Source organism: Ursus americanus, chromosome 16 (assembly GCF_024610735.1).
Source record: "Ursus americanus isolate L20-20 chromosome 16, mUrsAme1.1.p, whole genome shotgun sequence".
NCBI classification, from domain to species: Eukaryota; Metazoa; Chordata; class Mammalia; order Carnivora; family Ursidae; genus Ursus; species Ursus americanus.
In genome coordinates this window covers 46,250,211-46,264,756 of record NC_142142.1, presented here as the reverse complement: position 1 = coordinate 46,264,756, position 14,546 = coordinate 46,250,211, and the positions used below count along the sequence as shown (strand labels likewise).

General features: G+C 41.9%; 1 protein-coding gene across 3 annotated transcripts in view; it reads left to right on the top strand.

The window, feature by feature from the left end:
* UBASH3B (ubiquitin associated and SH3 domain containing B) overlaps positions 1–13,543 on the top strand; it is a 135,865-nt gene extending 122,322 nt beyond the window's left edge. For 2 of the 3 annotated variants that reach the window (XM_045798004.2, XM_045798006.2), the window contains exons 12-14: positions 5,937–6,043; positions 7,563–7,672; positions 8,923–13,543. In XM_045798004.2, the coding sequence (XP_045653960.1) occupies positions 5,937–6,043; positions 7,563–7,672; positions 8,923–9,060 (355 nt within the window). In that variant the 3' untranslated portion in view covers positions 9,061–13,543. The remainder of the gene's footprint in view (positions 1–5,936; positions 6,044–7,562; positions 7,673–8,922) is intronic. The other variant, XM_045798005.2, reaches the window with a different exon arrangement.
* The last annotated feature ends 1,003 nt before the right edge of the window (positions 13,544–14,546 follow it).

The following is a 14,546-nucleotide window of genomic DNA, read 5'->3' as shown; positions in this document are numbered from 1 at the left end:
TCCCCATTCCTAGTCCTTTGCTTTTTCCATGAGACCAGACTGTGCTCGGAGTAAAAAGAAGTGTTTCTAGATTGATCACAAATGAATAATCCACATGTCAGCAATTAATGTAACTATATTATGACTGGTGAATTCTTAACTCTCAAAACTCCACTCAGGGGTTTATAAAATGTCCCTGAGAAGGGATACTCACGCCCATTATAGTGGGGAATTAAGTTCATATTTCTTAAGGCAGAATTTGAAGCAAGTGGCCAATATAAACAGCAGTTTCCTCCTGGTGATATCCTGTGACCTTTCATTTCAAATACCTACACAAACCACAAATGAAGCAATGTGAGCTTCTGGCGAAGATGGGAGAAAATGTCTTTTCTCTATATTCATTTTCCTCTTCTGTAAACAAAACTTCAGATAACCCCATAAATTAATGTGTGCTACTTGCTTAAAGGAATTAGCATTTCTCAAAAATAAGATTAAACCAATCAATCAGATCCCCTAACTCACCCTTGAACAATGCAGGGGGTGGGGGTGCTGACCCCCACACAAAGTCACATATAACTTTAGATTCCCGAAAACTCAGCGACTACTAGCCTACTGTGGACCAGAATTGTTACCGATAACGTAGTCAATGAACACATATTTTATGTAGTCTATACTGTATTCTTACAATAAAGTAAGCTAGACAAAAGAAAATCCTAAAATAAATTCACAGTACTGTACTGTATTTATTTTAAAAATCCACACAGAAGTGGACCCATGCAGTTCAAACCCATGTTGCTCAAGGCCCAACTGCACTTCACATTTTGCCCTATCCTATCTACCCTACGGCAACTGTTTTTCCATCCTTTGGGGGAAATGGCAATAAGTTATTGTCCCCATGCCAACAGCCCTCATCCCTCTGGGCTGGAAAGAGGGTGAGTTATTGCCAACATGGATGAAATGACATTCCTGACTCACCCCCCAGCACCTCCCAGCCAACCTGGGCCAACCATGTCTTCAGTTTCCCCCTTAACTGCATCCTGCAATTCTTCCCAAGCTCATTTACAAAGTTCTCCAGAATCATTCTGTCTGAGCCTTTCAGTGCACACGCAGCAACAAGCAGAAGGATGAACGCCAGGACATGGTCCTTATTCCAGATTTTTCTTTTCTTCTACAGAAAATCAAAATTCAATTCAACCACTTTGCATACAAGGGGGAGAAAAGGATTAAGCCTCTATAAATCGTGAAAGTCAACAATAAAGCACGAGAGCCACAGCCCCTAAAGTCCCTCTGAAATTATGCCAAGTGTGCCGACCTTTTGAAGCAAGTAGAGATGCCCAAATAGTTGAATAAATGTGATGGGCAGACGGGCAAGGACTGATAGGGTATTATACGTCAAGCAGGCACCACTTAGAGTCCTGGCACCTTGGAACAAGAAGGAGGGGGGATGGGAGCAGGTTAAGGAAAAACCAGCCTGGTGACTGATACCCAAGCGTCATCCACAGGCCCCAAGACCGAGCCTGGGGGCTGGGCGTAAAAAGCAGTCCCAGTCTTAGGGAGCTGGGCCAGAAGGATCAAGGCAGAAAAAGGCAAAATATACACCAGTTGGATCGGGCTTCAGAACAGGGCTCTACCTAGGGGTGCTAGGGCAATGGTATGCGGATGGGTCATGAGTCTGGAGTGTTAGGGGGCAAGGAATCCTACTTTGGCGTGGGGCTTAAGGCAGAAGCCTGCACGATAGCCTAGGTCAAAGCAGTGTGGGGAGTAGAGCACGTACCGGGAGAACACTGTTCCAGTCTTGCTACCTGAGCACCCAGTGCTCTGGGTACCAGGTCTGGTGGGTGGTTGGAGGCCTACCTGACTCTGCGTACAGTACGTGGGTCCTGCAGCTGTGGCTAGAAGCGTGGTGTATGGTGCATGCTGCGACAGGGGTGAGGAAGCTTGGACTCTGTCCTACCCTTGTCAGAACTAGTTCAACCATGGAAACCTTTCATAGGTTCCACTTCAAGGCAAGAACTGACCAGGAAACTGGGTCCCAGCATCTACCTTCTCTTCACTTGTACAAATCTCAGACATGACAGTGTGATCTCACCGTGGACATGATTCCCTGAGCCATACAAAGTGGCTTTTTGTCACTGTGCAGGGCTCCTGGGAAACCAGGTGATGTCAGCGGTAATGGAACTGGATGAGACGTGGGGGTGGAAAAGAGTTTGCTCCAGAACAATGAGGTCCATCCCTAAAAGTGGTGATTCATGGCTCCGTCTATCCCCCAGGGTGTTGTGAGACTCAGAAGGTTGTTTCCTAGGAGAAGTATGCTTGCTGAGGGAATGTGATTTCGATGAGCGTGGGTTTCCTTCAAATGGATGGGGTGCCAGTCTTCCTCTCTGGACAGGAAACCCAAGTGCACAAAAGGGCAGCCTTGAGGGGGCACCGCTGTCAAAAGCCATCCAAAATGCGTCTGGGTTTACAGGTAGTGATCTCAGACCCAGATTCAAATCCAGGGCCTGAGAGTTGCTAATGGTGGAAGTATAGGCAGATCATCTCTAGCCTCTCTGAGCCTCAGTTTTGTCAACCACGAAGAGAATTTGCAGAAGGGTTGCTGTTCAAAGCATACAAATAGGACACTTTGCACAGAGCCTGACACATGGGAACCTCTCAGTAAATCTTTGTAGTAGCAGCAGCAGCAGTGATGTATTCTGATCAAGATGCCATGTGAATTCATCTTAAGGACTCACGACCACCTCCAACTGTCAGCCACTAAACACCAACAATGAAAGACAAAATACAACAGAAAATATGATATAGGTGTACTCAAAAACAAGATACACTTCTCAAAGACTAGCAACTCTAAAGGGAGATGGGAGCAGGCAGAAGTGGCTGAGATTGAAGGCATGCAGTGTCCCCAAGATGGGAGGGCCCTGCTTTGATCATCCTCTTATGCTCCTTTGTACAGTGTACATAATTATCATTTGCATGAGTAGCCTGCACACCCCACCCACACGCTGAGAGTGCCTCAAGCACAGAAACTGGGTTCTCTCCATCTCTGTTTCCTGAGCTTTACTTATTTCTAGGTGTATGGTCTGTGTTCAAAATAAAAACGGGAAAGCCTGATGAAGATTTCATAAGTTAACAAATCCAACAGACCGAATATCTACATTTAAAACCTATCCTTACAACTCCCCAACTCATTTTACAAGGCCAGCATTACCCTGATACCAAAGCCAGGTAAGTACTCTATAGGAAAGAGATAAGGACTCTATAAGAAAAGAGAGCTACAGACCAATATCCTAATAAATATAGATGTAAAAATTCTCAACAAAATATTAGTGAACCAAATTCAACAGCATATTAAGAGAATCATACACTGATGAAATGGGATTTATCCCTTGGATGCCTGGATGGTTCAACATACAAAAATCAATATATGATATACTGCATTTGTAGAATAAAAGTTAAAAATCATATGCTCAACTCATGAAGAAAAATCATTTGACAGAATACCCCATCCTTTAATAAAAATGATCAACAAGTTGGGTATAGAGGGAATACACCACAACATAATAAAGGCCATATATGACAAGCCCACAGCTAACATCAAACTCATGGTGAAAGATTGAAAGCTTTTCCCCTAAGATCAGGAACAAGGCCAACTCTTAACTACTCATGTTCAACAAAGTACTGAGAGGCCTATCCAGAGTAGACAGGCAAGAGAAAGAAATAAAAGGCATCCAAATTGGAAAGAAGGAAGTCAAAATGTCTTTGTAGATCATATGATTCTATAATAGAAAATCCTAAAGACTCCACCATAAGACTGTGAGAACTAATCAACAAACACAGTAAAGCTGCAGGATACAAAAATCAACATACAGAAATAATTTGTTTCTGTGCACTAACAACATCTGAAGGAGAAATAAAGCAATTCCATTCACAATAGCATTGAAAACAATAAAATACTTAGGAATGAAATCAACAAAAGAGGTGAAAGATCTGTACACTGAAATATACAAGACTGCTGAAAGAAACAAGAAGACACAAATGGAAAGATATCCCATGTTCATGGATCAGAAGAATATTAAAGTGTCCATACTGCCCAAAGCCATCTATAGATTAAATGCAATCCCTATCAAAATCCCTATAGTGTTTTCCACAGGAAAAAAAAATCCCAAAATTTATATGGTACTACAAAAGGTCCTAAATAGCCAAAGTAAACCCAATGAAGAACAACAAAGCTGGAAACATCACACTTCCTGATTTCAAACTATACTACAAATGTATACTAATCAAAACAGTATGGTACTGGCATAAAAATAGATACAGACCACTGGAACAGAATTGACAGCCTAGAAATAAACTCTCAAATACATGTTCAACTAACATTTAACAAGGGACCTGAGAATACTCAGGGAAGGATAGTCTCTTCAATAAATGGTGTTGGGAAAATGGATAACAGCATGCAGATATACCAGTCACAAAAATTAACTCAAAATGAATTAAAGACTTTAACTTAAGAACTGAAACCATAAAACCCCTAGAAGAAATATAGGGAAAAAGCTCCTTGACGTTGATCTTGGCAACTATTTTTTAGATGTGACCAAAAGCACAAGTAACAGCCAAAATTAATAAGTGGGACGCCATCAAACTAAAACGTTTTTGCAAAGCAAAAGAAACAATCCAAAAAATGAAAAAGCAGCCTACAAAATAGGAGAGCATATTTGCAAATCATATATCTGATAAGGGGTTAATATCTAAAACGTATAAAGAACTCCTACAACTCAATAGTTTAAAAAAAAACTGATTTAAAAATGGGCAGAAGTTAACAGATATTTTTCCAAAGACGACATACAAATGGCTAACAAGTACAAGAAAAGATGTCAACATTACTAGTCATCAGGTAAATGCAATTTAAAACCACAATGAGATACCACCTCACACCTGTTAGAATGGCTGTCATTAAAAAGAGGAGAGCTATCCAGTGTTGGTGAGAATGTAAATCAGTGTAGCCACTATGGAAAACAATATGGAGATTCCTTTAAGAATTAAAAATAGAACTACCGTATGATCCAGCAATCCCACTTCTGAGTATATATTCAAAGGAAATGAATACAGGAGCTCGAGATATCTGCACATGATATCACTCACATCTGGATTCTAAAAAGCCAAATTCAGAGAAACAACAGAAGGGTGATTTCCAAGGACTGGGGGATGGGGAAGATGGGGAGATGCTGGTCAAAGGATACAAACTTCTAGTTATAAGTCCTGGGGATCTAATGCACAGTGTGGTGATTACAGTTGATAATACAGTATTGTATACTTGAAAGTTGCCAAGAGGGTCGATCTTAAATGTTCTCACCACAAAAAGGAAACGGTGATTATGTGACGTGACGGAGGTGTTAGCTAACACTATGGTGGAAATCGTTTTGTAATATATAGGTGCACCCGATCAACACTTTTACACCTTGAACTTACACAATGTTAAGTGGCAATTCTATCCCAATAAAACTGGAAAAAAATTTAAAAATAAACAAAACCTATTCTTACAGTTTCTGGAGTATAAGGCTAGAGAAGAGGGGCTTGGGAGATCTCTGGTGATCTACAGAGATAAAGAGATTAAAGCTCTGCTTTGCTTCCTGTTAGCCGTATGACCCAGCACTGATGGTCAGAAAACTAGTCAAACTGCTTACAAGTTAACCCACAAGTGTCACTGTACTGTTTCACTTTTCCACTGGTCACTCTGACACCTTGCGTGCACAGCCTTTATTTCTGCACATTCTGTACATTTCGACCCCGTTTCCATAGTGTGGAACTACTCTTCCCTATACTTCCATCCTTTCTAGGGAAATGGATAAACAGAAATACGGAAACTCTAGAAAGGTCTTGAAAGAGAAGTTTAGAATCCTATCAAGTGCTTCGTCTTAGGATCACAATGTTTTCATTGCCTTTGTTCCTTTTTTCTCTTGCAGACCTCACATTCCAGTCAGCAAATTAGTGGTTTCAGAATCCTATGACACTTACATTAGTAGAAGTTTCCAAGTGACAAAAGAAATAATAAGTGAGTGTAAAAGTAAAGGTAGGTGATATCATTTTGGACTCTCTATTTAAACATGTGGTCATTCCTCCATCATGGTCTATAAGCTGTTCAACATGTTTCAGCTTGCTTTAGCAGACTTGCTTACTAAGAAAGAAAAGTATTTCCCGACTTTCTTATAGATACTTTCATGTTAAATTTGTAATATTCTCTCAAGTACCTAAAATGGTAGCTATGCCATGGGAATATACCAGACTTAGTTACTATACGAAATCACTTAGAATTCTGCATTATGGCTGTTTAGCTTGCACTTTGTGAAGGAAGTTTCCTGTTACAAGGTTCAGAGTTTTGTTTTGTTTTTTAGCACAACTCTGTTCTTGCCTATGATTTGATCCGGGAGTACGGACACCCGTACACGAGTCCACCTTCACCGACACACTGTCACTGCTACCATTAACCAAGAGCAGGGTTCTGGAAGACTCAAGTCTGTTACTGAATTTGATGAACACTGAACTCAAATATTTCATGATACATAATAAGACTATTCACTATCAATTTTTAGAGAAAGAAAGGATTGCAAAAGTAAATGCCCATTTCCACCATTTCTTCGGTTATTTATCTTCGTAGAGCCCAACCTGGAATTATACACACCAAAATGTTAACAGGGGCTGGCCCTGGTCAGCAATATTGTAGTTGATTGCCACCTCTCAGTTAACATTGATAAACCACTCATTTCATTTACTACTCCACTGCTGCCCGCTGTAAAGACACTCATCAGCATAGTCTATCAACCGGAAAGTATCAAGTGCTCCCAGTTCCATGGTGGCAACATTGAAAACTGTATTAGAAGAAGTAGCAGAGAGCCCTGTAGACATAGAATAGTTTTGTGTCTTGTTTTTGGTGTTTATAAAGAGAAACTGGTGGAATCTAAGTAAACCGTGGATTACACCAGCACCCATTTCCTGATTTGGCTGGAGTACCGAAGCTAGGCAAGATGTTTCCACTGGAGGAGGCTGGATGCCTGGTATGTGGGACCTCCCTGGTGTGCATATGTGTATATATACTATATACAAAACCGTGTACTATGTACACATACGCATGTGTATATGTTTCTGTATATATTACACAATGTCATATATACGATATGTAATTTTATACATTGTATATATTTACATATTATATATAAACATAATTATAGCCTCCTATGCATCTATAATTATTTTCAGATTAAAAGTTGTGTTTTTTTTTTTTAAGGATATTAGGCTGCCTTAACAATACAAAGCATTTCAAAATACTGCTTGGACAAACTGTCACATTCTTGAGAATGTCTGTCCCTCCCTGGAACAGTTGACCTCCGGTATTTACAAAGTTGACATAGGTCTTTATAGAAATGGTCTTCCCAGGGGCGCCTGGGTGGCTCAGGCGGTTAAGCGTCCCACAGTGGGCTCCGCACTCAGTGGGGGTCTGAAGATTCTCTCCCTCTGCCCCTCTCCACTCTCTCTCTGTCTCTCTCAAATAAATAAAGAAATGGTCTTCCCAGTCCTTGCTTTTCTTCCCCCAGGAAATAACATCCTGATTGTGGCTCATGCATCCTCCCTGGAAGCGTGTACCTGCCAGCTTCAGGGGCTGTCTCCTCAGAACTCCAAGGACTTCGTACAAATGGTCCGCAAGGTAATTCATATTTCTATCTCAGGCCTGTGGCGCCAAGCAGTTTACAACAGTTGCCTGACTGGCTGTTAGCTACGGTGTTCGAAGCGTGTGTTTCCCCCGAAGCTGGGAAGATGCATGTATTGACTGACTCAGCCGAGAGGTACTGAGTGTGTTCTGTGTAAGGCACTTTATTAGGCCTTGTGTACGAGCGAAAGATGGGCTTCAGTGAATTTCAGTTTCTAAGAGCGCAAATTTAGGAAGTAGCTAAGAATTCTAAGCAAATTGTCTGGATTTCCCTGAGGAGCCATGGATTGGATGAAGAGGGGTGAGTGGACCCAAACAGAGCATCTGACAGCTCAGCTAGGAGAGAGGGCCTGGGAGGTAGGCCAAAGGAAGCAGTGATCTAAAACGATCAGGCCGCAAGGCAAACCAGGAACAAGGCCACGAGACAAAACCCATGAGAATGGCCAACACATCTGGATTCTTCTTCTCATGCCTGTGGAAGAGGCTTTCCCATCAGCTGCCCTCCCACACACTTCCCTCCAGGCTGACTTACATGCTTCCTGTATCTGCCCCCAGAGAACCTGATTCAAACTCTATTGCAATGCTTTTCTCATTTTTTAAAAAATTTATTTATGCATCTGTGTCTAACCATTACTCTGTAAGCCGCTTGAGGGCAAAGATTTTTGTCTTGTTCATGAATGCAGCTCTGGTCCCATGCACAAAAATACGTTTAGAGATGCCATGGCTCCAGCTTTGAATATGACAGATACCCATGCCAAGAAGGGGAAAATAAAAAAAGAGAGAAAGAAAAGATGAAACTGGGTGAAATATTTTTAAAAATAACGTAATCTCTGCCATTGTCCAAATATAATTTCTGAAATGTCTGAGCTGCATTTTTAGCTTGATTCACAATTAGGAATTAGCTCTGAGCACCTTAGCTTTCTGTATGATTGTCCTCTTTCCTCCCACACTATTAAGCAGCAATCTATAAACAATTACTTAATTACACTAGGGGAGCTCACCGTTTAATGAATCTTCCTGATGAATCCCTTTGCAATGTAAATACCCTTCCCTCTAATTTGTCAGTTTTATCCATTTCATTTTCCTTTATTGATTTTTGGAAGATGTGCAGGTCTGCAAAGCCCCTATCCATTCCTGTGACTATTCCTTATTCCCAAGGGCCACCTGAAGATCTTTGTATGTAGGTCAGAGTGAAAGCATTAAACTTCTGTTTTCTATTTCCCCTTCCTTTACTGCTCGCACTTCAGATCCCATACCTGGGGTTTTGTTCCTGTGAAGAACTGGGAGAAACGGGAATATGGCAGCTGACAGACCCACCTATCCTTCCTCTCACCCATGGACCCACTGGGGGCTTCAACTGGAGAGAGACCTTGCTGCAAGAATAAACCACGCCCGTGAACGAGAAGAAAAGGCTCTTTCTAGAAAGCCTTTGGGAGAAGTGTCTTTCTGTGTGTTTAGTAACAGTGGCAAAGTCTGCACTGCCTTGTAAGTGGGCAGCTCAGAATAATTTAGCAGATTTCCTTTCATGCTTTAAAGCTCTGATGATGAGACTGTGGGAATGAGAAAGAGACTTGATTCAGGGATAAAATTCATTCTCTCTGGGTGCTTACCTAGCAAACAAGGCTTTCGAGACTTGTCTTCATAAATCAAGGCACCTGCTACGGAGAGGATGTGTCCGTCCTTCCTTCTGTGCGTGGCTGAGGAGTCGGGTGCTCTTAAGGGAGCCGTCAGCCCGCTCTAAGGAAGAATGCGAGAGGAGGGAGCATGTCCAGAATCCAGCTGGAGAGACTGAGCTGCCGGTTTGGGGATGGGATTTTCTTTTTAACTCCGTGTTCCAGTTAGGCGAAGCCAAGCTGAGGAATTCTTTTAAGGTTATTAGAAGACATGCCCCTGCAGAGAATTGTTCTTAGATTACACATCAAATTCTGCCCTCAGTATGACCCACACACCCGTGCTGCCGGCTCCAGGCACCTGCTTGACAGCTCCCAACTACCCTGGTAACTACTGCCACATTTTCTCTAGAACAGCTGGCTACAGCTTTTTGCTACGGCCCTTCCCCCTCGCTTCTATCTGGGAAATGGGGAGACCAAGCACTTTTGGATACTCAGGAGGGAGATCAACGTGTGAAGTATTCAATGGTGGGAGCAAAGAACTTGCAAAATATAAAGAGCGACCTGGAATTATCCATGTTACAGCACTTCCAAATCACCATGATTTGCTCGTCTCTGCCCCCAGAGTCTAGACTGTGGTGACTGGTTAAGGATGTTGACCATTTGAAAGCCTGTATGTTCGATCCATTATTTGAGTCAGCAAGAAGCTCATTCCTGTGCAATATGGACGTCTTTACAAACCCACCAAGGGTCAGGTCTCTGTACATACACTTAGAGTACCTGTCACTCATGGCAGAACGTCACAATGCATCAGTTACACCAGGGATGTATAAAGAAGTCAGGGAACTAATTTAAAGGATGACAGTCACGATTGCCGTTTGTGCTGTCGGGTTTTTGTTTGTTTTTCTATAACTTAAAATATGTAGGTAGGGCTGCTTAAGAAAAGGTGAGAGAACCACATCGTGTGGTTTCTCAGCACACCTGCCTCCTCAATTCAGAGGGAGTTTATTTAAAAGAAAAATAAATGACAATCAAACTGAAACATCAGTTATCAATGTGTATTTAATTGTGTGACTAGCTGACTGTTGGCAACAGACGATGGTCTGGTGCGGTATAGTTCACTCTGTAGACTGTGTGTGCCAATGAGATCCCAGACGTGTAAAGAAACAGTGTAAGACAAATCAATATACGTGGTAGCACTGAATAATACATATAAAACCCAGTGTATCAAAACAGATCTAGGCTCCTGTTTGAAACGGGAATTTGAGGGTTCCTAAAAAGAAGAAGTGAAAGGATGCTGGCTATGTATGTTAATCAGCAAGAGGATGACAGTTGGGTGTTTGGGGGGTTTTTTCTTTTTTTTTTTTTTTTTTTTTTTTTGCCACTTAGACAACTATGTCATGAATTTCAGATTTTAAGAAACAAACTTGATTTCTTCTAGCATTGCACAAACACTGATCCAGCTACTGGGTATAAAAATACCCCATGCTGATACCATTGAGTAATAGAAATGTTTTAACCTTAAAAATGGGGGAAATATTCCCGTTAAAACATTCTAAGAAAAATCACATTTCGGCTGATGTAATGTCACTGCTCTTCTTTCTTTTATCTGTAATGAAATGAATCTACTGTTTAATCAGATCTGTAATGTTTATTAGATTCTCCACAGATTTTCATGGACTTGCAATGTTCGGAATAATGCTTGAACACCTGACATCTGATGTCCTTGCAAACCGTAGCTGCGTGTTCTGGGCAGCGTCCGTACCTGAACAGAACAAAGTGCAGGATAGGTTATCCTCTCCCTCCCTCTTGGCTGTCTTGGTCCTATGACGACCTGACAGGCCAGTTTAGCTGCGCGACAAGCCATCGTCCTTAGCACAATATGGACAGAGCCTTAGGCTGTCATCTACATGAGCAGGACGCAGAGCTCTGAAATCATTTGCTGAACAATTTAGGTGGAAAACCCTGAATTAAGGAGTTTGTTCCTCTGCTTTCATTATCCAGATTGTTTATCGAAATGGCCTGAATGATCTGAATTCACATTAAATTCTTTTCACATACTCCTATTTTAAAAACTAAAACTCCAACAGAGAAGTTCTTTGAAAATCATATTGAATCTATGTGTAATAAAAGGAATGCACAGGTGTATTACATGATTTCGTTTTCATCCAAAAATTCTAGGTTGACCTCACAACCTGAACTTCAGCTTGGTTCTTTTTGATCTGAGGCCAATGCTTATTAAGAACAAATGTTGGGGGCGGGGAAGAGAGGGAAGGAAGGAAGGAAGGACGGACATCAAGATAAGAAGAACCAAATGTTTCTTGCAGAGGGGAATTTCTTGGTTTTTTTCTTTTAATGTAGAAAGTTGTCTGAAACGGAGATGAAATTAGCTAAAGGCTTTAATCTGGGACTGAAACTCTGAAACGGTTTGCTGCTGGTGCAAGTGTGCCCCATCAATCCGCTAACGCCCCAGTATTATTCATAGGTAGGACTTTGGTTTCGGTGATTTTAACATGCCACGTCTATTCCTTGTGGACTGGAATAATTGGCACATTTTAATGCACAAGCTGGGGGTCTCACTTTCCCAGGCCCTCTTCTCCATCACTGCATCGGTAGCTAGGAGCTTACTGCTTTACCCCAGTGTGGAGTTAGAATACAGTGTTTTCCATTACATTTAGATTCATAGAATCTGAATGGCTGATTAAATGGCCATCTGATGGCTGAAAGAGGGGGGTATTTTTTACCCCATAGTGAAAGGCTTGGAGGAGTTTCTACTTTTTATTTGAATTATACTTTAACCAAAGAATTATTTTAAAAATAACCTTATATTTAAAAGATGATTTTGCAGAAAATAAAAAACAAAAAATACTATCTCCTGGAGTGATGTCGGTTTGGTAAATCATCGTGGATAATTTTCTTGCCTTTTAGGCTGATGTGGTCATGTTCCCGTCAGTGGTGTCTGGATGCATATACATCGCCGTCCAACTGCGCTTAGCATTACTGTAAATGTATCTTTCCCACTCAACTAGCTGTGTTCGTATTAAAGGAAGTCTTCTATTTCAATTACCTAGTGTCACTGGGAACTAATTTGAAGAGCTGCAGTAAGAGAAGTTCCTATCTCATTGTCTTTGTAGCAAAAAGGGAGGCATTTCTCCGTAACCCAGGCACTCCGCAACTCCAGTGTTTAATTTGAAAGCAGCAATGAATTGCTCTTTTGAATCTACTCTGAGTAATGCGTGTGTTCGAATACAGATGAGCCTCCCTCCCTTAATTTTCACAGGCAGAGTCACAACTGTACCGTGTCCGCACGAACTCAGATAATGAGGCGCGGGGTTATTTGCATTTAAATTGTACTCCTGCACATGTATGAGAACTAAGAGGCGCGAGTCTAGTCAGGCTGCCTTGCCGGGAGGGAAGAGACTGGCCTTGGAGGGTAGGGAAAAGAGCATTTAACATCTACTTAGTTAATATTCACTTTACAAAGGTGATGGGGGGATATTTTGTTCAGTGATGGCAGATGCTTTTCATGTTTAAACATAGGCTTCAAATTGGATTTGTTTCTCTTTAACACTTCAAAATAATGAATTTTTCCCAGGGAAGTAACTAGCTATAATGAAAATTCGAGGAAAGGAAAAAAAAAAAAAACGCCACTAAAGACAGAGGAAATAACTTGATCTTTAAATACGGATAATATTATGTTCCGCGTGCGTAAGTTTAAAATTATAGTGAGGAGTAGTCAAACTTAATGTACAATCAGCTCTTATAAATGTCTTACACAGTACCACTTAGCTGCCATTACCCACACAAAAATCAGGGTTTTGCAGCTGTTTAACTGTTCTTGGACTCTGTACAGGATACATATGTATAACGGGAAACGTGTGCTGGTTCTTTCTCTGATGGGAATGCCATCCCAAAAGCATTTCGGTTATGCATAGACCATTCTCAACCTGCTGTTTTTAGAGGCATATCGGTTTCTTTCTCATTTATAAGGCTATTGTATCTTTTTTTATTCCTACTCTATGTGATTCAGGTGCATTTATTTGAAGAAAAAAGTTTGTCATTACAAGAAGGAAAACCACACCGAATTGTATCGCCAAATCCCTTGTAAACTGCCTGTGGCGTCTGCGCTTTCCTGGCTGTGTGCTCTTCCTCCGCTACCGCTCCGGGACCATTGTAATTAGATCACTCCATTCCATGAGCATCTCCGTTTAAGTGGTTCACAGATGATTTAATAAAGAGGAACTGTGTCCTCACTCAATCCGGAGCAATCTCATATTAAATTCTGAGTGGTCTCTATTCCTATCATGTTTCTAGATGTTACTGTGGTCATTATTATTTCATAAATGCCCATTAAGAGTGTGATTCTCAGCTCAGAGGGCCAGAGGGGCATTTGCTGCTGACGGAAATGGAAGGATGCTCCGGCGGCCCTGTGGGTCTCTGGTCCCCTCTGGTGAGGCTTCCCTCTGAGTCACCCAGGCTGGAGAGGTGACACTCGCCCAGGAGCGAGAAAACATGCTCCAAAATACTCTCACTGTCCATGTGTGAGCCTTTGCCCCTCACCTCTGCTCACCTGGAGGCCGGTACACTAGGGACCATCACAGATTAAGAATTTGGGTGAGAGAGAGGGGAAATCCTGCACAAGCCAGGTTGCACACTACCGAAAGCCATGACAGACCCCATTTTTTCTTTGAGACAGAGCATGAGTGGGAGGAGAGACAGAGGGAGAGGATCTCAAGCAGACTCCCCGCTGACTGCAGAGCCCGACACAGGGCTCCATCTCCCGACCCTGAGATCATCACCTGAGCTTAACTGGGGCTCGATCTCACGACCCTGAGATGACGACCTGAGCTGAAATCAAGAGTCAGACGCTCAACCAATGGGGCCACCCAGGAGCCCCAACCCCATTTTTGAAGTAACGATACGTTAAGCTAATAGAAGTTAGAATAAGCCATGGATGCAAATTTATAGTCAGGACTTGACCGCACGTTTCCATGGACAGAGCCAGCCACGAGCTGGGCATGGTTCACTTCCTGAGGAAACGCAACAGCTAATGCTCCCATCTGACAAAAGACCAAGCTATGTTTAGTCTTGTGGTTGGTTCTCGGTTGTTCTCTGCTTGACAGATTCCCAAACTCATTTTGCCCTCTTGTGATGTATGTAAAAGCTGCCTGTGCACCCAGAGAAACTGAATCCATGCTTTGGATTTGTTTAAGCTGAAATCAGCAAAATGTCTTTTTTTTTTTTAAATAAGTTGAGGACCA